The 24,921-nt window shown below is 37.4% G+C and overlaps 2 protein-coding genes across 10 annotated transcripts; both read right to left on the bottom strand.

Moving 5' to 3' along the window:
* Window positions 1-1,107: 1,107 nt before the first annotated feature.
* Window positions 1,108-13,029, bottom strand: hoxa3a (homeobox A3a). 9 transcript variants are annotated; one of them, XM_079381166.1, is made up of 5 exons: window positions 12,752-13,029; window positions 8,494-8,554; window positions 6,818-6,904; window positions 4,875-5,433; window positions 1,108-2,634 (listed from the first exon to the last, which is right to left on the bottom strand). In XM_079381166.1, the coding sequence occupies exons 4-5, from the start codon at window positions 5,314-5,316 to the stop codon at window positions 1,844-1,846; spliced, it is 1,233 nt and encodes a 410-aa protein (XP_079237292.1). In that variant the 5' UTR covers window positions 5,317-5,433; window positions 6,818-6,904; window positions 8,494-8,554; window positions 12,752-13,029; the 3' UTR covers window positions 1,108-1,843. The 9 variants fall into 9 exon arrangements, with proteins under 9 accessions (XP_079237292.1, XP_079237289.1, XP_079237287.1 ...); XM_079381163.1 differs by having other exon boundaries at window positions 12,699-12,922; XM_079381161.1 differs by lacking the exon at window positions 6,818-6,904 and having other exon boundaries at window positions 12,699-12,976.
* Window positions 13,030-17,092: 4,063 nt separating this feature from the next.
* Window positions 17,093-18,894, bottom strand: hoxa4a (homeobox A4a). The gene is made up of 2 exons (XM_079381157.1): window positions 18,424-18,894; window positions 17,093-17,952 (listed from the first exon to the last, which is right to left on the bottom strand). Exons 1-2 carry the CDS (start codon window positions 18,833-18,835, stop codon window positions 17,627-17,629), a joined length of 738 nt encoding a protein of 245 aa, XP_079237283.1. The 5' UTR covers window positions 18,836-18,894; the 3' UTR covers window positions 17,093-17,626.
* Between the last annotated feature and the right edge of the window lie 6,027 nt (window positions 18,895-24,921).

Genomic DNA, 24,921 nt, shown 5'->3' with positions numbered 1-24,921 from the left:
TGTCGATGAGTAAGTAGTTTCTTTCATATTAGCCTAATTTGACAAATGAAAGAACGCGCTAATTTTGTTGCGGCTTAGTGTTATACAGCACGTATCTGGAGTAGCCAAGAAAAGAGGTTACTATGTGGGATGTGGCACTCATTCCAAGTCGGTGAAAACATGGCCCTGTTTTTTTTCCCATGAAACCTATAACCACATATTGGGTTAACATGTCCTAAATTGATTAACTTGGTCTCACGCAAGCTCCTGCTAACAGTATGCTATATTAGGACATTTTACAGAAAACTACAAACTCCTAGTATTGCATTTATTTATAACATTAAGACGGCAGTAATGTAATTTGATAAAAATGGCTAAATATGCTAAATAGGCTATAGACTAGTGAAAAAGGTCTTTTTGTTTTAAATTATATTTGCTGTTCTTTTACTAACAATTCTCCTTTTATCCATGTATAGCCTACTAAACAACAAGGTTAAAGTAATTTAATTTAACGTCATTTCATGTAAAGTGAAATTATGAAACAACATTATTGATATTAAAGAATGAGTCTCTAAATTTAGACTTAAAATAGTTAAGAATTATGTGTTCATCTCGAGTACTATTACTAATGACAATAACAAAATTTGGACTCAAACGAGTTCTTTCAGAGAGTTTTGCGTTGTTGTTGTTGTTTTTGTGTGATGCGTTTTCTTTCTCTCTATTGCTTATGTTGCATCTGTCTTTTATACATTGCACTGTTGTTGGTCTTAAAGAGGGCTGGGCTTGAGCATTTCAGAGTTTTAAAGCCTTTTTTTCTCCCACAGGCACTGCTGGAGGCCTGTAGGAGACTGTCACGACAATGGATGGGATTTCTTGCACATTTCACAAATTGCAAGACTGCAGGAAATGACAGTGTACCACTCATACTCGGTACATCCATCAGTATTAGGTTGTCGCTCCCTATTTCAAAATGTCTTTGTCATTTTAATAATATATAAGTTTATTTTTATTTTGCTTATTTTGAACCAAAGAGCGACGCACACTGAGCAAATTATCCACTTATTGTTATATTGTTGATTTTGTGATGCTTTTTGTTGTGCAACACTTCTACTATGAAGGCAAATACATAAGTCAATTAGTGTCTTTTATTTCTTCAGAAGTGGAGCAGCATGTAATGTATGACATCAAAAAAAATGTTTCAAACTAATAAAAAGCTTCTGATCGTTGTCTTTTTCGACTGTTTAAGCAACACATGATTAACATTTGCACACATCGATTAATATTCGAACACATTGACCTTTGATAAAACAGTTTTGCCTGATAGCACTTGTTTCAGCACTGACATGACTGGGAGAATCGCAGAATCTGGATTCCTTTTACTCATTATCTGGAGGATTTGGGCTAAATAACACAATCTACTGTCCATGGAAACAAATAAATACATTTGAAAGACCTAAAAGACACGAGCTCACGCTGTATAAGACTGTTGAATAAAAAATCGTGTTCATATGCATCCTTCCTCAAGTGCAAAATGCAAAACAGAAAATAAATCGTGGACTGAGGAGAATTTTGAAGACTTAAAATTCACATAAAAAAAGTTCTAATATGTGTTCTCATACCCTGTTTCAGATTTCATCAAAACAATGCAGTATACATATTCCCATGATGCCATGACATTTGAGCTTTGAGGAACTTTAATTTCCTCTTCTATGTTTTAAGTAAAACCAACAACAATGTCGTTTCACCTGAGGCTACGTCAGGAAACCAATATGAACCAAATATATGCAGCTGTAGGTGGCGGAAAACTCAGTTAGACAGGGAGCGCAAATGTGTGCCGTGGACTGGGACAGACATTGAATCGACACTATAGATGCGTCAGTTTGGGCGCTTCCTGAATTCTTCCCTGAGAATAGTGCGGTGTAAGGTCTGTGAAAGTGCATGGGTTTGGTTCGCACGTTCCTTGCTGATGGCTGTTTCCCATGGTGATAGCGCCGTTGTAGTCTATATTGCCTTGAGGTGGATGCGGTAGATGTGTCAGGCCAAATACCGAGGCCCCCATCCCCACTAAAGAATCCGAGTAGCCTCCACCACCACTTACATAAACCGGGCTACCCTGCACTTGCGTCCCGTAATTGTTGTTGCCTTGAAGATGATGCGTGTCGTATTCCGGTGTGGCTGTGCCAGTCCCCGGATACCGCTTCTGAGGAGGCGGGCAGTTATTCAGAGGAGGTGGATATGACGTAGGAAGGCTGTACGCATTAGGCTGGGGTTTGTTGTACGATGCTGGAGAGGGTGAGTCGTAGGGCACGCTGTTAACCAGAGAATGCATTGAACTTAAATATGCACTTCCACCCCCTCCTCCGCCACCAGATATGGCAATGGGACTGTGAGGAGACTGTGCTCCAGGAGAGGGCATCATTCCTAGCCCCTTCTGGTCTTTTTTGTACTTCATCCTGCGATTCTGAAACCATATTTTAATCTGCCTTTCCGTCAAATTGAGCAGATTTGCCATTTCCACTCGTCGCGGGCGGCAGAGGTAACGGTTGAAGTGGAATTCTTTCTCCAGCTCTACTAGTTGAGCAGACGTGTATGCAGTACGAGCGCGCTTGGAGGCGGCCGAACCGGGGGGACTCTTGTCTCCAGCGCAGCTCTCTACTGTACGAGGACAAAAAAGTAAACGAAAAGCGTTATTGCGCATGTGCCAATATGAACCTCACTGTACAATATTCATCGTGCATTACCTTTACTGTTGTTTAAAAGACTGAATCACTAAAAAAAAACAAAAAAAAATCTGCTGGTACAGCACCATGTATTGTGCCATGGAAAGATACAGTTCTACATAATTTTAAGGATTATATAGAAATGATATCATGCTATCTCTGTTAAAGCAAGCACATTATAACTGTATCAAAAATATAATAACTTACTTCTTCTCATTAGGTTATACAAAAATAGGTATTGGCATAGAAGTGGGGCAGAGGGAGGATGCAATCAGAAGCCAACTGTACTGTTTTTCCACAACAGTACTACCCAGGGCCGGTTCTAGACATTAGGAGGCCCTAGGAAAAAACATGTTGGAGGCCCCCCACCCCCAATAAAAAGCAGTTGAAACAAATATGATTCCTAACATTTGTATTTATACAACATTTAACTTTAAATGTTGTATATTTATACTTATACAGTACAAAAATGTGGAAAATTACTATGTTAAATGTTTTTGAAAGAATTATCAAGCCTGGATTTAGCCTATTTGATCAAAAATACAGAAAAAAACAATAATATTGTGAAATATTATTACAATTTAAAATAATGATTTTCTATTTTACTATACTTTAAAATATATTTCTGTGATGCAAAACTGATTTTTCATCAGCCATTACTCCAGTCTTGAGTGTCACGTGAACCTACATAAATCATTCTAATATGCTCATTTATTATCAATGTTATAAACAGTGCTTAATGTTTATTTTATAACCTGTGATACTTTTGTTTTTGATTATTAAAAATATATATAAAAATCTAAATCTTTTATAGCAATATGGCCCGGTTTCACAAACGAGGCTTAGTTTAGGACTAGGCCTTAGTTAAATTAAAAATGTAATTAACTTCTAAAAAAATGCTTTAGAAGAAAACATCACAGGGCATCTTGACATAGAACAATGACACTGACATATTTTAATATATGCCAGAGCAAGTTGGGGGGGGGGGGGGGGGGGGGGGGGTCAGTATTTTTGATCACATAAATGCAGGCTTGAGGAACATAAGAAATGTATTTAAAAAACATTAAACATAGCAATGGGTCCAAACTTTGACCGGTACTGTATGTACATATTCATCAAACTTTATCTAAGGTAATATATTTTTTGTTTGATGAAGATGTTATTGTTGTTATTTTTGTGGTTATTTTCCTGTTTTATTTAATTTAATCACTGTTCCAGAATACCACTTCAGTAACTGCTTTTATCATATTTTCCCTAGCTGGGTTTGGGCAGGATTTCCCCCTCCCATTTAATCAATATTGACTACACATATTGTCATATTATTCAAAGCGTCGCGTCTGGGCGCGTCAACAGCGCGTCAACGGCGCTCTCGCTCCTTTAAACACGTAATAAAGCGGTCAATGATCGATCAGAAATTACGGTGATCGACAGAACAAGTTTATATTTAAAATATATTGCAATCACTCCAAAATAGATGACAACAACCTGCATTAGGAGCTGCAATTCTTTGCGTGCCTATTAAGCCGTTTGCATTGCATAGTTCTCCTAAGTTCTCAGCATCTGAAGTATGTTTGTTACGCAAACATTCAGACTGGCGTATAGGTGATATTACGGTTATGGAGGCCCCTCCTCAAAGCCCGAGGCCCTAGGCAATCGCCTGCTCTGCCTATAGCTAGCACCGGCCCTGGTACTACCAAATAATTACCAAATAAAATAGCTGAATGAAACTATGTAACTGTGAAGCAGATAGACAGGGGTTTGTTGGGGGTGTCATGCAGCACAGTCTTTGGAAAACTAGGAATTTAAACATCAAACCTGTCCGATTACCTCCAAAAGCACTATCATAAGTGTGGTTTACATGTGGTCAAATGTATCATAAATAAACAGTGAATAGCAATGGAAAGGCAATACAGGCTAAATTACAATTTCCATGCAGCATATAGGCTAGATGTCCGTTTATATATTTTATGACATTTATGTCTTTACTCTTTTTTACCATAGCAACAACACACTGCACAAATCATGTTAACGAATAAATTCCATGTGAAAACTAAATACATGGGCTAGATATAAGATTAGACGCGTTATAGCTCGTATTAATTTATTTCTTATTTTATAAACGTGTATATTTAGGCTATTTAATTTAAGGATTTACAGTGTGGTTGATGTAATCACCTGAAATGGTGCTATAGGATTTCTGCTTTGTGTTCTGACGGGATTCCTTCATCCACGGAAAAATGTGTTTTCTTGTGCCTGGCGTTGGAGATGCGTGCCCTGGGTTCTTGGCGGTGGTATCACTGCTCGGAATTTGGTTCAGGGTACTGGGGGAAGACGGTCCCGAATGGGCAGTAGGGGGCTGGTTGTTGTCGGGGATGTCTGGTACTGGGGCTTGTGTCCCGTTACTCCGTTGGCAGCCCTCGGAGATTTCACTGGGTTTGTGCAGAGCTCCAGAGCCACCAGGGGACTGCAGGGAGCAGGCCGGTCGATGGTACTCACTTTCCACATGAAGGGCCTGGAGATATTGCTGCTGATTGGCATCATAACCTAAACCGTTTGCGCTTTGATAGGGGAAGCCACTGTAAATTGCCGAGCCGTCGCAATAGGTCGCTTTTTGCATCTCGCCGTTTCCCAATGTTTATTTCTCTTTCTGACAAGGTCCTGACACCTTCGTAGAAGAACATTGGTTCGACGTAGTCACGTGACACCTCTTCGCCAATGGGCTCTACTGGTGAACCTACGGTGAGAGAAGATACCGTGAGCGGGTGAAATAAGGCCTATCCATCTTACTTTTCAAAGCTCAGTTGACACTGTGGCTAGACTGGGAGAGCCGGTCACCACTTACCTTATGGCCAATTGCAACAATAGACAGCATAACTGAGAATATGATGCCCGCTCAAAGTATTTAACTTAAACGCACAATCAAAATAAACTATTGCTATGTTAAAATAATCTATATGTTTAAAAAACAATAGACAAATAAACACACAAAACCAATATAAAAAACAGAGCATGCGTTGTTGTAAATAGGCAGTGTGAACTGAATTAAAGTATCAGGGCTACAAACATCAACAATCATTGTTGTGAATTTATGCTACTTTCATTTTCATTGTCAGAACAGCTTCTTCTAATGACGTCTTTTAATTTTAATGATAAATATAAATTTTTCTATTCTAAACAAAGCTCATTATTCGCGTCTGATTTTAGTTCTTAAGGTGATAAAGTGTTCATAACATTTTAGTCTAGCTACATAAATACAAGCCCCTGCGTGTATTGTTTGGGTTCGAAAGTTGTAGTAGCAGGAAACCTGAAAAACCGGGCAGACGCGCGTCTCCACACCACGCCATGATTTCTTCCTCGCCAACCCAAAATAATGGATAATGGTAACTGGCACCAGTGGATGCATGAGAGGTCATCAAGCTGGGAAAGCGATATTGCCAAGGCCCGGGACTGGCGCAGAGGGCGGAGATAACCACTGAAACGTTTTACATTTGCCTAGTATAATTTTCCACTCTTAAGTAATATTTGATATTATTGATATAGCAACATTAAATACCCTGTTAAATATATCCCACCAGTCCACGTGCTTTTATATAATAAAAAAAAACCGAAGACAGGATCACAAAAAAAGAAAATCAAAATAATCATGCTTTACTTGGAGCGCACAATAAAATATATGGAAAACAGTCTATTTCAGGAATAAAAGCGATAGTAATAATAATAATAATAACAACAACATACCCAATTAAGTACTAATCTGCTCAATAATAAAAACAATAATTTAAAAATGATTTATAACAAATACAGATACAACATTGCTAAATTCACGCCCAAATAGCACACTGAGAGCACATAATTGCACAAAACTAAACCAAGCTCTTCAATTTCTAGACGACCCATCCATGCTTGACTTCCACTCACTCAAGCTAAAAGAAAAGACACTGAAGCCACAAAATAGGAGACCCAGCTGCTGCACGGGAGGAATCTGGCTTGACTGTGAGTGAGTGTGTATGTATGTGCGAGTATGAACTCTCTCTGAACCGAGATTTCAGTCGCGCGGTCATAAATCACAAACTCTCCATTTAACAGCCATGCGAGAACTCTGCCTCTGTCCCGCTTACCTTCCTCTCTGACGAGCAGCGCGCAGCACGGCGCGAGTTTCTCTCATTCAGCGGCAGAAATCGATCAAACAGCGGTCCAGGGTAAAGCTAAATCGGGAAGACAACAAAGCCAGAGTTGCACTTGCAGGAGTCATGGGACGTATCTGCAGTAAAGCAGCGACTCGGTCGCGCTCGAGGACTTAAATTCCTTCCTTCTGTCTTTTTCTTTTTTGACGTAGATCAGTAATAACGAAAGTTGTCTCGTGCGCCTTGGTTGTAGAGATTAAGCACCTTCACACATAGCCACATATTACATGCTACTAAATGAATGCCTGTTTTCTCGGACCTATACTAAATGCCACCATGGGCTGCGCTCTAGTGAGTCTTTTGTGTACCACTAACGTGCTCAAACTAGTACGTTAACACATACTCATGCACACCCCAGTGAACTCCCTCGAAACAGAGCGTCACCGTAGACAAGAAAAATTATGCAAATGAAGCGCCTTCTCAAGCACAGAAAGCAGTTCCACTCTCATGTGAACACAGTCAGGACAATATACATACAATTTAATAAAATCTATAACTCTATAATTACGCAAAGAACTAGATTATATATTAGAAGTTTTGTGTTAAACAAATATAAGATTGATTGTTACTAAACAACTCAAAACTGATTGTACAGATACTATTGGCCTGAAAGGACTGAATTACTTAGGCCTAAATTAATTACAAATCATTTAATCATTTAACATCAGGCCTATACTACTACTACTGCAACTACTACTACTAATAATAATAATATAGTGCAACATTTTAATAAACTCCATCCATTTAAAAAATAATTGGTCATAAATCCTGAGCTAAAGACTATCGGTAATAAAGTAAAGGATGCTTTTTCGCTACACAGAAAAATAATATAAAACTCCCGGACCTCCAAAGTAGCAGGAAGAAAAAAGGGAGCCGCGAGCTGAGGACAGGAGGTTATGGATCAAACTCTTCTGCATACGAATGAATTACCAGCATCAGCTTGTGTATTTTCTCGGTCAAGCTAGAAGATTTATGTCCTTACGCAGCACGGCAGTAAACACAGAGACAGATTCTTGTTCTCGCGCTGCCCACTGGATTACAGATGACCAAAACTAAAGAGAAAAGAGCGGGCGGCGTGGGTTGGCGAGTGGGATTTTAAAAATCCTTGCGTATGCGATTTTTTGACAATTTCAGCATTTTTGACATTTACGCAATTGTTTCCTTTTTTCTTTCATTAAAACGATGACTAAGAGATTTCATTTATGGCGCGGAAACTGCTAGGTGAAAAGAAGATTAAATGTTCGGCATTTTTTGTAAAACATTTCAAATAGCATATATAGAGCTGAAGTTACTGCGATTTTACTTCTTATATTAGATGTGTCTTGCAGTACAGCATGCATTAACCTGCAATTAATCTGCATTATACCGCCTAAAACCGTTACAAGACATTTCTCACGTTAGCTCCTGAGCGTTGATCCAACAGACTCCCTCGTAATGACAAATTGCACCCCAGAAACATGGAAAGGAAGAAATTATGGGTCTTCAGTTTTCATATAGCCTAAGTGTGTGTGTATGCGTGCATGTAGCATGTGTAAGCCTCTGCATAAATTAAATGATAGTAAATATATATAGCAAGACATGGCAGTTGTGTAATCTAATAGAAAGCTCACCTTAAGCAAAACACAGTCTCTCGTAGGCTTAGTGATGGGGCACATTCATTTATTTGGAGATCTACGACAAGAAATAAAAGTATGATCATTTTTTGTTTCAACAGCCAGGAGAAATGTAGACAGTAATTAATGTCAATGTCTCTTAACTGAACAATTCAATAAGTGAACTCTAAACTCTAAATAAAAATAAACAAACACACTTCTGTAGGTTTGTCACTCATTTATGTCTTTTTTATTTTAACCTGTTAACCCGCATCGGCCCGCGGGCGGGCCGGAAGGGCGTGGTCGGGCGTGGTCGGACTTTTTATTACCTTTGTTTTAGAACAATATTCAATCAATTATCATTAACTATATATCATTTGAAAGCTAAAACACTCAAGATTAACGATGTGAGCTTGTTTTTGAAATCAATACACCAGAGAGGAAAGGGTTAACAGAAATGCTGAAAGACCGGCCATTTAAAATGAACAAAGCGAACCGCAGTACTCACGTTTGATCGCCAATAGCGCTGGTCAGCTCAGACTATTCCAAGACACACCAGCATACATTTCAAGAGAAGGGTCCACTCTTCAAAATGCATCCACTTTTTAATCCAAAACAACGAAAAAATAGGGGAAAACACGATAGATCCTCCTTTGTTTACATAAGCGATTCGAGTTATAGTTATCGATAGCGTCCATTTTCCAATAAATATCGATTATAATTCGTATTCCAGCTTTGAAACGCCATCTATTTCCAGCAGAATCGTCTCTTCCGAGTAAGAATAGCCCTCCCTCGTCTCTCTCCTTCAATCGCAGGAGCTGTTATAACCCGGGACAGTAAGCGCGTCCGTGAATGGGTCAGCGAGGTGTCAATCCGGACACATCACAATAGGGGTGTTTGAACCCAGCCAATGCCTCGCCAGCACAGTTTTGATGGATGGAAGTGTTAGCCAACCACAAGGACGTTTACAGTGATTGACAGTTTGAATAGTTTACGTAAGATTGTTTAGAGAATAGCTCGGCGTATTGTCCGTGTGTTTTCGTGCGCTCTCGGGTTACGCATGAAGCGTACACATAATGGCGTCGCAGCGCTACACAGACTGGCTATCAGCGAACAGATGTTGTCCAAAGCTCACATCTGAATCTCTCCATCGTGGATCTTCGACTTGAGAAGTGTTTCTGTGGCGTTTGGTGGTGTTTTGGAGGACGTGGGGAGAAAAATGGCTAATTTAGTAGCCGAATACGCGCTGAGATCGCTGGGAAGCGTGGATAGCATTAGCACGTAAGTGTCTCCACCCTCCTCTTGAATGTTTATGTGTCTTTATCATGTATTTGCAGCTTTTGTTTCATGTTAGCTGTTTTAGATTCTAAAAATGACAACGGAGAGGGATAATATGAGGGGATTACATGAGTTTTGTTCGTGTGGGTGGGTGGGTGTGTTTGTTTGTGGGTATGTCCCGGTTATTGTGTGTGTGTGCGTGCGCGCGTGTGTGTGTGTGTGTGTACAAAATGTAAACAGTGTTGCAAGTTTGATTTGTTTTGCTTACACACTTTCTCACTCTTTTTCTCTCACTCTTCCCGGTCTTTTCAGAGGTCTGGTGAATCCAGATGGTCAGAAAAAAAACCATTTTAGTGGCTGCTAGAGCGTCTTCCTCCACTGTAAATACTGTAAATAGTTGTTTTTTTTTATTATTTAGTAATATTAGTAATAGTAATCTATTACTATATTAGTAAAATAGTAATATTCATAATATTCACCATATAAAATAAATAAAAAATACAAATGTTGTAAAAACAATGTATTTTGCATGTTTTGTGTTTTCACTAGTTCAAAAATGATCAAATCTGTTTTGGTTCACTGTTTTCATTATTGGAATTGTTCAGAATAAAGACTGTTTAGTTATGTTCAAATTCTGAAATAGTTTTGTGTTTTTTTGTGGTTTCATTGGTAGAGCAGTTCTGAATTGATATACATATGTAGTATGCAGTGTCTTATGGAGTCTCTAAATAGCATTTTTGAAAGGATTCCTAGACTTTTCTTGAAATAAAATATCCAAATGACTTTTCCAAAGCTTTTCTTGAAATGAAATACCATAAAGATGTACTTTCTGTAAGTCTTTACCTATAAAAAATTTATTATTTCATATTTTATTTCAGGAAATATTTAGGCGTTTTTTTTCAAAAATGCCATTTGTAGACTAACCAAATGACTAAATGAGTCAGCACTACAAATGCTGTTCAGAAATAGTTTTTTATTGTGTGTTTTGGTGGGCAGAGCAGTTCTGAATTGATATACATATATGTATTATGTAGTTTTGACTCATTTGGACATTTGTTTACAAAGTGTCTATTTGGGGTCTCCAAATGGCTTTTTTGAAAGGACGCCTAGATTTTTTTTAAATAAAAGCTTACAGAAACTACATTTTTGGGAGTATCATCCTCAAATTTGAATCAAAACATGGTCAGATGTTCAGCTTTATCTTTATGGTGTTTTCAGGCCTTTGGCATGAAAGTCTCATCCATTTTTCCCTTAGTGAGCTTCATTAAAACATATCGCGAGTCAATTTCATGTATATTTTACCTTGTTTTACTCTATTGCTATACTAATTTTGAGTTATTATGACTCTAGAGTAACAAAGGATCAAGTGTCTAGTTTCAAACAACACCAGATTTTTAAATATAGACCTTAGGGTTCAAGAGCTACAGACATTTTTATTTGGTTATATCGTTTTTTACAAAATGCTCAAAAATAGGGGCGCAGGGTAACAGGTTAAATGTGTATTTAATTTAAAGTTACCACATCAAATACTTAGAATTCTCCTTATTACAAATGGGTTACAATATTTTCATTGTAAATCCATTGCACTCATTACAAATAGTTACTTATTTGAACTCTAACTTGTGTCTAACACCAGCACAGTGATAAACTGACATAAAAAAAATTATTTAGCCTACTGAAAACGACCTTGGTATAATGTATCCTTGAGCTTTGAACAAACGAATATTAACATAAACAACAGACGAAAGCTCGACATCTTAACCCAGGCTTTAGAGAAATATCAGGATTAAAATCCTTTACTTACGACTCTTTGCTTCGCTAATGCAATTAATTACACTACTAATAGGTCTAAATGTATATAATAATGAATAGGAGGAGGAACTCTAACAATAACAGCACAAATAAATCAAATTAACGGATGCATTTTTTACAGTTAAAGATACAAAATATTGGCGCATGTGTGAAAATGAGAATGTATCATCAGGAATATCATAAGGAATAAAACACTCGGGCAAATGTATCGAGTTCTCCTCCATTTTGTTTCCTTTCTAGAGAATTTAGATCGAATAGTCATTAGCTCTCAAGCAGCGGCCGCCCTAAGTCCCCCAGCCCATAAATCAAGACTGGAGCGTCGTGACCTCGTGCGGCAGCGTGCTTCTGGATGATACTCCTTATATTATATCCTCGTTTCCCATGCGAGCCTCCGCAACAAACGGGCCGCCACTGCTCTGTTGAGTTTTATTCGCTGTCTTGTGATTTATTCTTCCTGTGAAAACCCAGTTTACACACCGTCTACAACCTAGAAGGTTTACAGCCACACACAAGTGTTACCGATTAGAGACTACGTGCAATACAAAGACATTATCATTAATCATTCACACAGTTCAAAAAATGAAAACATTTGGATAAACATAAATAGTTTTATTCTACTCCGACAAAAAAATGTGAGTCATATTTTCGTGATCGAAAATACTTTTGGCCTGTAGACAAATTTTGAAAAGTTTGAAATGTTTTTAGATATGAAATTTACTCCATGAAGTCAATAAATTGCTCTTTATCATCCTGCACAATTACTTTGTTTAAATACATTTTAATTGTATTTCTAACTTTTATTTATTTGTACATTAAATTGTATTTAATACAGTCTTGATAAAAAAAACAATACAGCAAAAAAATACAGACTTATCACAGAAAACACCTATCTATTTAAAACTCAGTCTAAACTTCTGTAATTTTGTAAAAATAATATTAGATTTAGAGAATTGTTGCTTAAAGCAATGTAGCATTTATGTAAATGGTTGTAACAATTAATTTCATTTACTTGTTTAATGGTTGTTTCAGTGCTGTTAGGTGAAGAATAAAAGTTCACTGACGAATATGCTTCAAGTTAAGTTTATTTTAATGATCTTAAGTTCGACTCTCTCCGCCATTCTAGGGTAACTGACCTTCTCTTTGAGCCGAAAAAGTCACTATAGTAGTGAACAATCAGCGGAAATACCTCAAAATAAAATCCATCCTCATGGTGTGCACGGCTTTCTGTTTTTTTCTGTGTAGAAAAACATATCCGTTCATGACAGCTGTATAACATCATCCGCAAAACGTACCAGGGTCTTTCGTTCTTTTTAATTTTTTCAATCCCTATCTCTCCGGCTTTCAGCAAGTCCACAATGACACAACCCCACTTTAGTGAAGTAGGCTAGCGCTATCAGCACAGCAGCAGACCGGGGTTCGCATGCCATCCACCCCCTTCATCATAATATCGCAACCATATTATGCGCCCCACTCACGTGACCAAGTGTCTATTAAAAAGGAAACCTTTTTTGAACTGTGAATCATTAATAGAGACTGCTGTTAGTCCCCTTTGAGGAGGATCACAAAGATGGAAAACATGGAAGTAGTGTGTTCGAAATACTTCGTCGCAGTTTAAAATTTCATTATTATTTTTTAGCCTTTTTTAACCAGAAAAAAATAGCACATCACAGATTAGTAGAACGTTGTATATGGGAAAAACATATGTTTTGGGGATATGGGGTGTCCCCCACATATACAAAAGCATGCCACAAGTATTTGGACCTCTAAACACTAATAGTCTTGTGTGCCAGTGTTATAGGAAACGGATGCATTCGCAATAGAACAATACCTGGCGTTCTGATTTATTAAAACCATATTAATAAAAAAATATAAATAATCTGAATTTCCTTGATTTTTCCCCATCTAGCATTATATTTTAGAAATAAACCACCCAAAAACTTGCTACCAACTATATATATATTAAAATCTAATATATCACTTTTACCTTTAAAGAACTCGTGTGTGCAAGGTGGCCCTCTCTCGGTGATTACGGTGTATCAGTCAAACAAGACTTAATGGAAGTTCTTGTTATCAGCGGACCTACCAAGCATATGAACTTTTTGACCTTAGAATTTGCTCGTGTCAACACTGCAAATGATGAATGTGCATATGTAACAGTGTATGTGTAGAAGGTAGTATTTTAGACATCATAACCTTTAGCTACAAGAGTCACAGGAGCTGAAGCTACAGTTCTGACATCTTTATAGAGCAGTGATCTATCAAGTCTACCTCAACAAACAAACAAAAGAAAGAAGACCCGTCCCGAAAGGGGCCTTCTCTTTACCACCATTTGGTGCTTGTTTTCCGGCAGCAGAGTGTTTAGGCTGAAAGCTCATCCAACAGACGTGGTGAAGCCCTGTATATAATTAATCACCTCAGCCAGGCAGGACCGCTTCTCCCCCTTGCTTTGTTCTTTCCAAAGCCATAATTTTAAGAAGTACAAAAAAAAAATCAGATTTTAACATGAGCTGAACTATGTTATTATTTTATTTCCATATGCAAAGAACTCTTGGACAGAGGCCAGCGTTGCCCGCTTTTTGAGTGAACAGTGCCAAAGCGACGCATTATACATCTTCATTCTGACGTGGAGTTACTGTGATGTGCTGTGTGCTTTATCAAGTGTGACTTATGAAAGTCTTAATATTTAAAAGAGTAAACATGTTTCAAAAACCCCTTTAGTCAGACTTGTGCTGTTTAGACCTTTTTGTATTCACCTGTTTGCTATAGAAACAGCTCTGGGGTGTTGCGAGACGCAACGCGAACCTGGTCCCTGGAGTCTGTCTGTTTGCTTTTCATACATTTCAGCATGCCTCCTAAACTGACCGAGCACAAAGTTCATTAAGAACGCTTTTATACCGTATTCAGGTCCAGGACAGTGCATAACGGGTGCAAATAATCCCCGTCTTTTTATGTAATTTTGATAACATCACTTATTTTTTATTTAATTAATTGTCATTACATTAGTGACTGCAGACCAGCATAAACGTATTTCAACCATTTAGTTTTTATTTCTTAAAGTGGTCTGCTGCTTTTCAAGAAGCCAACAGGCAGGGCTGTATTTTTACTCTAAATGGTTCGTGGAGTTTCGCCAGGGGCAGAACAAATCTGTTCTCAATGCTGAGATTTGGAGCTCTCGAAGCAAGCTAAGATTACTACAACACGCAGACGAAGATAATTATTTTCCTTAGATTTACCGTGATCATCATCAAAGCTAATAATGATGTACAGTTCATCGATTTTTGACTGTTTAATTGTTCTGCACATGAGTTCGGATAACGTTTGTTGAATGTGAATTAAATAAAAATAGAAGTTAAAAATCTTATCTTTTTTTGTAGCCTGTGTTTTGATAATGATGGAAACAGGTGACTGACATAGCCTACATAGTAAAGATATTTAGTATCTTATGAACATCTAGAACATATTATTGTTATTATTATTATTATTGTTGTTGCTGTTGTTGTTATCATTACTACTAGCCTACTACTTCTTGTTGTTATTTACAATTACCTTATAATTGAGATTGAGTCCAAAAGTAGCCTACATAATGACTACATACATCTAAAAGTAGGCTACAGTAACTCACTATTTAACGTTTTTATATAAACCGACATTTGACACTTAAAAAATCTGAATTATTCAGAGAAAATTCCCTATACTAAATTGTTGGATATGGTCATGAGAAAACGGGTTCACATCAATGCAAACAACATCTGTATATAACCTGTACTTTGAACATGTGCTATATAGTTTTCTATATCTAACATCCAAAATTTAGGATTTTAAAAAGCTTAGATTACTTACTTCAAACCCTCTTTTTGAAGACTGAGCAGCTGGTCGGTTCTAAGAGGTCTCGCTAAGTCGACGGTCAACTGCAAAATGAAAAATCCGACCGAACCTCCTGTGTCTATTTCTAACCAAGAGATATCTATTATTTAATATGGTCATGTGAGCCAGTCAATTAAAATTTAAGCATGGTAGATTGAGAGGTGAGGTGCTGGTGTCATGATGGAAGTTTAAATTTCCTGTCTGTCAAGATCTGAATCAGTGATGACTGTGACTATCTTAGTGGCTGCAGTTTAAGTTTTCTCTCTCGAAATCTAATTATTTAAAAAACGGTCACCAAAACTGGTTCCAAATTCTACAAAGTAGTAAACAGACCAGATAGCCTACTCTTTCAGACCCACTACTATTGTTGTCTCTGGGCAATAACTGCTATTCTTGGTGAAAGTTAGTCTAAATGCACGCAAACAAAAATATTAGTGCACTTTAGATTACTAAATTGGCATCCTTACATTATTATCGACCATTGATTTCTTCTACCAGTTTAAATAGTCAATTTCACAGCTTTTGTTCTCTATAATAAATAATTTCGATACGTTTTGAAAAGAGTTGTTGAAGTGTAAATAATTTAGCCAATTTGAACATTTAATTTATATTTTATGTCAAATTAGTCGTGTAAAGTAAGTTCTGCATAAACAGAGTACGGTTTTGGTGTCCGTCTAAATTTTTAAATACAGGCCTTATTCAAGTTCCACTACTGCCTCATGCGTTTGAGGAATAAATAGACCATGGTCTAGAGGGTGCTGAATATGGCGAGGTCAGAGGTTAAGGGGTCGTTCACAGTGCTTCAGTTTGATGATTGGACAGCTCGTTTGTGTCCTCTGCTTGACCCCAACAATAGTTTACACTACTAAGTAGCTTACTCTCCGTCTCTAATTTATTTCAATAGACTTCTATTGGGGAAAGAGTTAATGGTATTTGTTATTTAAATAGCCTATATTTGATTTTGGAAAGGTACTGCACAAGAGAAATAGCTACAGTTTAGATTACATTTACAACGGACGTAAATTCAACTAAGTAGGCATTAGATTGTCCTGAGAAAACAAAGAGACTGGGTGGTGCAAACGAGGTCTGTTTGTACTAAAATTATTATCATTTCAAGAATGGCTCAAAGTGTTTAGGCTAATATCAATGTATATTTTGTTATAATAGCCTACAACAGTTTGGATATTTAGAAATAAATACTGCAGTATTTAAGTTAAATATGCAATATTTCAGCGAACTATCAAGTATTTTTTTAACGCTGTATCGTAATTAAGTTCAGCTTAAAGGAACAGTAATATATAACCGCTATGCGCGCTTTAAGTATTTTACCAAAATGATAACCAAATGGAATAAATAAAAACTAAATGTCACAAGACTGAGGACAATATAACTTGGTTTGTGAAATGAACCGTTTTTATAGGCTATGTTATAATACCTTGAAAAATCAAATAAGCAAACCTAAACCGGTGGCCTAAGTAGCATTGGCAATTTACGTTATACAAATTTCGGAGGCAAGCTTTTAGTCTAATAGTGACTTTTTAAAGTTTTTGTTATTAGTTATCAATATAGCCTACACTGGAATAAAATAGTAACATGATTAAGTAAACAGCTAAATTGCACAGCCTACATTAGTTCTGTGGATTAAACTAAGTAGATAATACACAATAAAGTCATTTTTATTATTTTCACGGGAAGCCTACAATTACAGGCTTACTAAAACAACATAACATCATTCACCAATATACAAATAACCAAATACACGAATATTCACAGCTTTGTTGACACTTAACAATACTCTAAAATATGGGACTAAGACAAATAAGATAACTACTCCAGGAAGATTGTTCCTATACTTGTGCCTTCAAGTTAAAATGTCAATTTGTACACGCGTAACTAGCGCAGATCTTTACAAATAAGACTCGGTATGTCTCGGTTAAAGACAGAAAACGTAACGATCCATTGTCCAAGTTAAAGTACATTCTACTATTGTTCCTTTAAGAGAGAGAGAGAGAAACTATTTTTACAGGAAGGATGTGATTTCCAGCTCAAATTAGAGCGGAGGAAGAGGTTGGGAAGGCGAGGTTAAGTTGCCTCATCGGACACTGAATAAAAAGAAACCCTGTGAAGTTCCGATCCTAATACTGCTATGTGTTCTTCTTTCTTGTTCAGTTCCGTTTGTGCCGATTTGCTTCTAGCACTATAGGTTCGAGGAACAAGGCGTAGGAAGCAGTGTTTGCTGCTGCTGAGTGGCGTCCGTTTTCACGTGATGGTTGGAGGGCGCAGAGCTCGAGGAGCGGATCTTTGTATTAGGCAGCTTATGGTCTTTCTTCCATTTCATGCGGCGGTTCTGAAACCAGATTTTCACCTGACGTTCAGAAAGACACATAGTGTGCGCTATCTCCACTCGTCGACGTCGAGTCAGATATCGGTTAAAGTGGAACTCTTTCTCAAGCTCAAGAGCCTGCTGGCGCGTGTAGGCGGTGCGAGACCTCTTGGGCACTCCTCCAGAGTAGTTGGCGGTCACTAAACACACAAACACATAACCAAGCAGGTGTTATTGACATTCTCGGGTATTGGTGAGATGTCGGATAATTAGTACACTTACTAAACATTTTGAAGAGTACTAAATGAGTAGAGTATGAAACAATGGACATGCGTTCTTCGACGACAGCATTCCATTCACACGCAGTAACCTCTTGATGTAACTATTTGGTAGCACTGCAAAATGGAAAATAACTAAATTAAAAGGCCTGTTTGGTGCTAACTTGGTAAACGATAAACTTTCTTTTGAGTCTTACGAAACAAACGCAAATGGGCAGAGTGGAACATCGAGGGAAATAAAATTTGCGAGAACTCGTAATCACCGGGACTTCATCTCGATGGCAGTAAATCCTCTAAATGAGCAATTACAACAGGGTATGTTCCCCACATGCCTTACGACGAACGCCCTCCACAGGGCTCCTAGAGCTTTTATTGCCCCTGCACATTACTTACCGGTATTAACATGGACTTTTTTCATCCAGGGATACACCACCGGCTCTTTACCCTTCTGTGCGCCTGGGAGAGCCTCTGACACGAGGCTACAATCCTTGTTCGCAGTTGAACCAGCACAGCTCTCTGTGGTGAGGCGGGGTCCATGATTCTGCGGAACGGATTGAGGTTGCGCGTGATGACGGTCGGTGAAATCGTTGAGGCCGTTGGTTGACACATTACCGTAATCATAGCTCGGCTCTTGGTAGTTTGATCGCGGGTATGATGCCTCCTCGTGATGGGGGAAGCCCGCGTCTTTCGGCCGCTCATAATAATCAGAGGACACGGGCATGTATCCATTCTGCTGATATTCCTCGCAGGGTGGGAAAGAAGGTTCGATGTAATTTGAATTGATCAAGTAGGAACTCATGATCATTAATTTGAAAAGTGCAACAATTCTAATTTTTATCGTGCTGTCGTTTTTCTGATCTCTCCAAAACCCACCTACCCCTCTGTCAAATGTACAAAGTTGGTCGGTCACGTGAGAAATGCGACCAATCAGCGGCTTCTGTGGGCATCGTGTAAACAAGCACCAATAGCAGGCCAGGCATCAGCACAGGAAAAAATGTGTTCGAGCGGTCAATGCGTCTGTTTTTGTTATCGAATCAAAATATATCAGAAATAAATTCGATATAGTTACCATATGCATCGCATAGAAAACGAAACAGCTGACTGAATGTACAAGATGTATGTTAAAATGCATTATACAATGAAAAACAATTGAGTGCAATAGAGAACGTAATTAATCACGAAAGCATCCCCTTCTAGTGTTAATGCCCTTTCTCATGATAAATGTACAAAATATCTCATTTGTTTGCGAACCACGACCTGCAGTTTTGTATCCTTCAGGGACTTTAACATTTCTATAGGTTCCTCAAAAGAACCTTCAAGAAGGCCCACGACCACTTTAACAAAAGCAACTATATCAGTATACTCAGTGACTAAGTATGCACCTGTTAACGAATAGCACAAAGACTATACTTTTAAGCCAGCAACCACATCAACCAATAATTTCACACGTCTTTTGTAACAAATGTAACAAACACAATGAACAGACTTAGCTTTGGGGGCTCCACCACTGGCATAGTCACAGAAATATTACAAAAGTCCATCAGTTTGACGATTTGCTCGACACTAAAGCGGCCCAATCGTGTGTAGTCAAGAACAACGAGAGGATGCTACATGAGCCTTTTAGTTGCAAACATTTGCATCTTTCGATTTTTATCTTATTTATTACTATTATTACTGAATTAATAAGAAAAATCTCAAATGTCTTCAGCAAAAGCAAAAATACATAAAATGTAATGTCAAAGTTTCTAAATAAAGAAACGTGGCTTTCCTTTTTGTCTCATATTGTCTTTTACGTTTTATTGTTTTTTAACTGTTTTTTATCTTGTCACCTTTCATGTATTGCACAGTGGCTTAGATCCATTGTATTTCGTCTTCTACTCTAACAAGAGTAGACCAAATCTAATTCATATGGACGTATTAAACTATCATATGTAGTATGCAGGCAACCACTTGTTTAATATAGTTGGCTTTTTTAAGTTTACTGCAATACATAGCACTGTTTATTCAAATATATCCGTATTGATATTGCTTAAATGGTAATGAAAATGATTAACATCCATTATAATACAGACGGCAATGTCATGTTTATGATCTTGAAATATCTCTATGAAACAACCACCTTAAAAATAATTATCAAGCAATTACACTTTTTTCAACCATTTCTCGTTTTCTGGGAAATGCACAACGCAGACAGACTCAATTCCATAAAGTTACCATATTCCTTTTAGACTTTTTAAATAGCAGTGTTTATATGAACACTAAAATATAACTCAGAAGGCCTACCTTGTGTAAGTTAGTGAGCAAAATATTATCCCTGACCCTGAAGTTTGTATGCCAGGCCCAGATAAACCAAAAATAATGACACATTTGCGCGACAGGTAGTAATGTTTCTTTATCCTTAACATTTCCATAGTGAATCAACAGCCACCCTGAAGTGAAAACTCCTGTATCCACGCGAGCTTCAAGTTAGTATTAACTATGTGAGCCTCATGCGGTTCCCTTCAGAACCGCTCTGGCTACCTTTCTTTAATAGCTACACATAGATAACTTGAGTTTGACCTCTCAGTGACTCAACGTCCATTTCGCCTCTTATTAATCTTGTTCATTGACAGTCTTTGTTAAACAACAAGGCGTGCCCTCTGAAAAGGTGACATTTTCATATTTGTTAGACGCAGTGACCTTGCGTTTACCCCGGCCTTGGACTTCGCTTAGCCCCTCAGGGAACAGGGTCCTTCTGGAGGTCGGCATTCAGCATCTATATATATATATATATATATATATATAGATAGATAGATAGATAGATAGATAGATAGATAGATAGATAGATAGATAGATAGATAGATAGATAGATAGATAGATAGATAGATAGATAGATAGAGGGATAAGGTATGACAAATTCATTATTCATTTTATTTTCTACTTTATTATAACAACATTTATTACTACTAGTTCCACCACAACTATAATAACTCTTATTATAATGTTGTTTAATTATTGGATTTAACTTATTGATAAATTACAATTGCTAACGAAAAGTCTTTTAACCGTACGAGTTAAAGCCAAGGCTTTAGTTTTCTGAGGCCCATAAAAAATAATACCATGTCGTCTGTTATTCATTATATATACTTCTCTCTCCTTTGTGTACAAAACTGGAGGGCTAAAAATAAAACAAGTAAAACTAACAATTAATCACAGGATCAGATGAAAGAAAACTCTGATTATGTATATTTAAAACTTGCATCTAAAAGTCTTCATCATCGATATTACGTCGATAAAACATAAATAGGGGAGACCGGTGTTAGCTGTCAATTTTTATTCCACGTATGTTACTCGGGATATTGAAAGTCATTTAAATGAGAGAAAATGAGAATGAGAAACTGGCAATACATTGGCTATAAAGAGCCTTGAACATTAAACCAACTGTTACGAAAAATGTAAAAAGTAACATAGGCTACATTTCGCCAGCAGATTGTATCAAATCAATCTGATTACACAATTTAAAACATTCGTCGGCAACCTGCACCATCGACCTGTGTTTTTTTTTTAAATACCCTTGTTATGAAAACCTGCTTTTACTACACAACTGGCTTAAGTTTAATTTAACCTAGTGTAATCTTATTGTGTTAAACTGACCCAACTGCTTTTACAAAATACAATGATTTTTCACTTTAATTTGAGGATGTAATTTTAAGATAAATATCCCAGATTATTGTTAATTTGAACTGCTTTTGTCTGAAACCAACATATAAAATCAAAATCATTTCAAATCGCAAGCATTTCTGTAATTGGACTTTTGACTCAAACTCTTATGATTACAGAGATAACCGATAGCCTACAGCCGTTGTGTTTCCCAGTATAACATCTCCGGTCTCTTGTGAAAAGCAATACGGCCATATTAAGTCATCGCGTTTTCTATAAACTCGTGAATTGAACGAATATACAACATTGGACAAAATTATTCGAAATTACTTACATTGAACAAATTTTGTCGACACAAATGTGTGATATTCAGATTTATTTATAATAGCATTTGTTGTTTAACATTTCTGTATTGCAAAATTATGAAAGTTTTTTTTTCTGGAAAAGGTCAGATATTTTCACAAAATGTAGGCCTATGCATTCTTAAAAAAAAAAAAAAAAAAGAAGAAAAAATATTAAACAGAAATAAACAGTTAGGATATCCAATAAAAAATATGTAAATTTGATGATTTATTATTTGAACAATTTGAGGCCTGTGTTCGAAATAAATAAATAAAATAATAAATAAATAAATAAAATAGAGAGAATTTAATAATATATTAATATTATATAGCTATTCGATTATTCTTCGCTTGTCTAAAACGGGATTTGTCCAAAAGTGATGAGTAGGCTATATTACATAAAATTATTTGTAAGACAATTTCAAATCATTTTACTACAAACCGTCTCAATACCATTTCGGCATCGTTTAGTCCTTACCAGTAAATAGTGCTAACAGCATATTCTCCTTCTATGGTTTTTCTCTTTTCTGTTGTCTTTTATTTTCTTCTGTTAAAATTAACGAATGTTTCGTTTTCAAGATGCTACAACATGAACAACATGAAAAAACTACTCTTAAGAACTATATGCAAACATAGAAATGTTCATTGCGGAAATATTATCAATCCTAAATGCAAATGTCCTGTCGAATTTATGGTCATCAAATGGGATTTATTCAAAGGAAATTCACCAATCAAACCCCTTAATAAAACCTGAATACTCAATCTCTGGCGCAGGCGGAGGAGGTAGTCTCTTGGGGATGCTAACCCAGGGTCACCCAGCTTGCAGAGTTCATCGCGAGGTTAGACCAGAACTCACGGGATTCACAGCTATTCCATCTTTTGTGCCATTATAAAAGTGGCACTGCGCTCTACAAGAACAGATGACAGCTACTTGTTCTGCTATAAACTTTTGACCCCGGCCCTCCCCCTGCCTTTACAATCTCACTCTCTCTCTCAGACAAACAAGCACATATAAACAGATGGACACAAACAAGCCTTCGAGCTCTTCAACTTTCTTTCTCCCTTTTTCTCTCTTTTTCATTCTTTTCTAAGCTATTGTTTTCCCCATACATCTTTAATAACTTCCATTTATCATGACCACTAATATTAGGCCAAAACTATTAATATGTTATCAAACAACCTTTATATCTCCAGACAGCTTGGCCTGCTGTAGTCATCAGTTTCGTTCTGCTGATATCCATGCTGCACCCAGATTTGTAAACCATTTCTATTCTACTGAGAGTCCCTGAAATTAAAGGTGTATGCGGGAGTTATTATTCTTTTTCTTTCTGTCTTTTCTACCCTTATAGGGAGAAGGGGCGGCAATGCGGGTGACACTGAACTTGGCCAAAAGCAAGCTCTGCTGGTGGTTTACGGCGTGTGCACATTCATCTTCCTGCCGCCGCTGACCTCACGGTGAACCAGGAGCGAAGACATTTTTCTTCAGTCCCTCTCTCTCCTTCATTATCTATCGAATTCTGTCTATCTCCCACTCGCTCTCACACCTCACTTTAAGTATGCGAATGTTATATGCGCATTTCCTCAAATAAGGCAAGCAAAAACATCTTTGTGTTCTGCATTAACGTTTTTATTTTTCCTGATACTACGTTTTGTGTGCCTTAAAGATAAAATAAAACAGCTGTTGGTTTTGATAACTAAGTGTTGCTGAGCAATAGTGGTGCTTCCAGTCACAAAACAGCCAGTTGGTCAAAATGTGCCGAAATATTAACAAGTTATAGCCTATATATTGAAAATAATTTTAACAGAGGGATATGAACATTTTTGAACATGGAATTAGATAGATAGATAGATAGATAGATAGATAGATAGATAGATAGATAGATAGATAGATAGATAGATAGATAGATAGATAGATAGATAGATAGATAGATAGATAAGGTCTTCCTATCCTCTCTCTCAAAACTTTTAGGTAATTCTGGCGGAGGGGGGGTTGCATCAACGTCCACTAGAAAAACTGACAAAAATAATCGAAAACATCTATATAAATATGATAAGAATCATTATTTAATGCATGGATACAAAGGGCAGAGAACGTTAGCCTACAGTGAAGGAAGCAATTACAGTCAGAGAGCAATGCCCCCCATCTGCCGGACAAGCAGGTCTTCACAGTACAAGCCCCAATTAACGCAGTTGGAACTTGAGTGCGTTTATATTCTGCTCATTGTTTCACTGAGGGCCTAAAGAAAATAATCTCTCAACAGCAGCGAAAACACGAAACAAACAAACTCGAACTTACCAAGAGCTGACCCTCGTCCACCCGAGTGAATCCGGTCGACGTGTTTCCAGTCCATAGCAATCTGGTTTGTCAGAAGCAGTTGAGGATAGTCAAGGAACACCTCTACGGTCTGCGGAGAAAGAGAACGAAGCTCCACGTCAGAGCGATTAAACTTTATATGCGATATAGTGTCGACTCCCCAAAACCATAAAACTGACTTTAATTGCCACCACGTGACTGTTTTATGGCCAGTGAGCCTATCTGCCGTCTCACTCCGGGTGAATTTTACGATCTAATTCGTGGACCAAACATCATTATTTATCTCACCCGCCAATGTCACGGATCCAGAATGGTAAAGGGTCTAGTACAGGGGGTTGCCGCTCAAAACCCTGTCCAGATTTCGCAAGAAGAGAAGAGTGCGAGACACTGGGCGTGGACTCACAGTCATGTTGAGAAGTTGGCAAGGGGGACCATAAGTGCCCTTTCCACATCGGGTGAGTAAAGTAGTGATTATAGTGCGTCTCATACCTGTTGAACCACTCAAACAAACTTTTACAGAAATTAGGAAATTGTTCTAAACTATCTAGATTCTAAACAATGTCTTGGATAACATTTTATTCAAGTGTCACAAAGTGG

Source organism: Barbus barbus (assembly GCF_936440315.1).
Source record: "Barbus barbus genome assembly, chromosome: 27".
NCBI lineage: Eukaryota > Metazoa > Chordata > Actinopteri > Cypriniformes > Cyprinidae > Barbus > Barbus barbus.
The sequence above is the reverse complement of the archived record's forward strand: the minus strand, read 5'-3'. Positions and strand labels throughout refer to the sequence as shown.

Coding starts and splice junctions, on each gene's coding strand:
- hoxa4a (XM_079381157.1), bottom strand. CDS start 18,835: ATGATCATGAGTTCCTACTTGATCAATTCAAATTACATCGAACCTTCT. Junction 17,953..18,423: donor AAAAGTCCATGTTAATACCG/GTAAGTAATGTG, acceptor TTGTGTGTTTAG/TGACCGCCAACTACTCTGGA.
- hoxa3a (XM_079381166.1), bottom strand. CDS start 5,316: ATGCAAAAAGCGACCTATTGCGACGGCTCGGCAATTTACAGTGGCTTC. Junction 2,635..4,874: donor ATCCTATAGCACCATTTCAG/GTGATTACATCA, acceptor GTCCTCGTACAG/TAGAGAGCTGCGCTGGAGAC.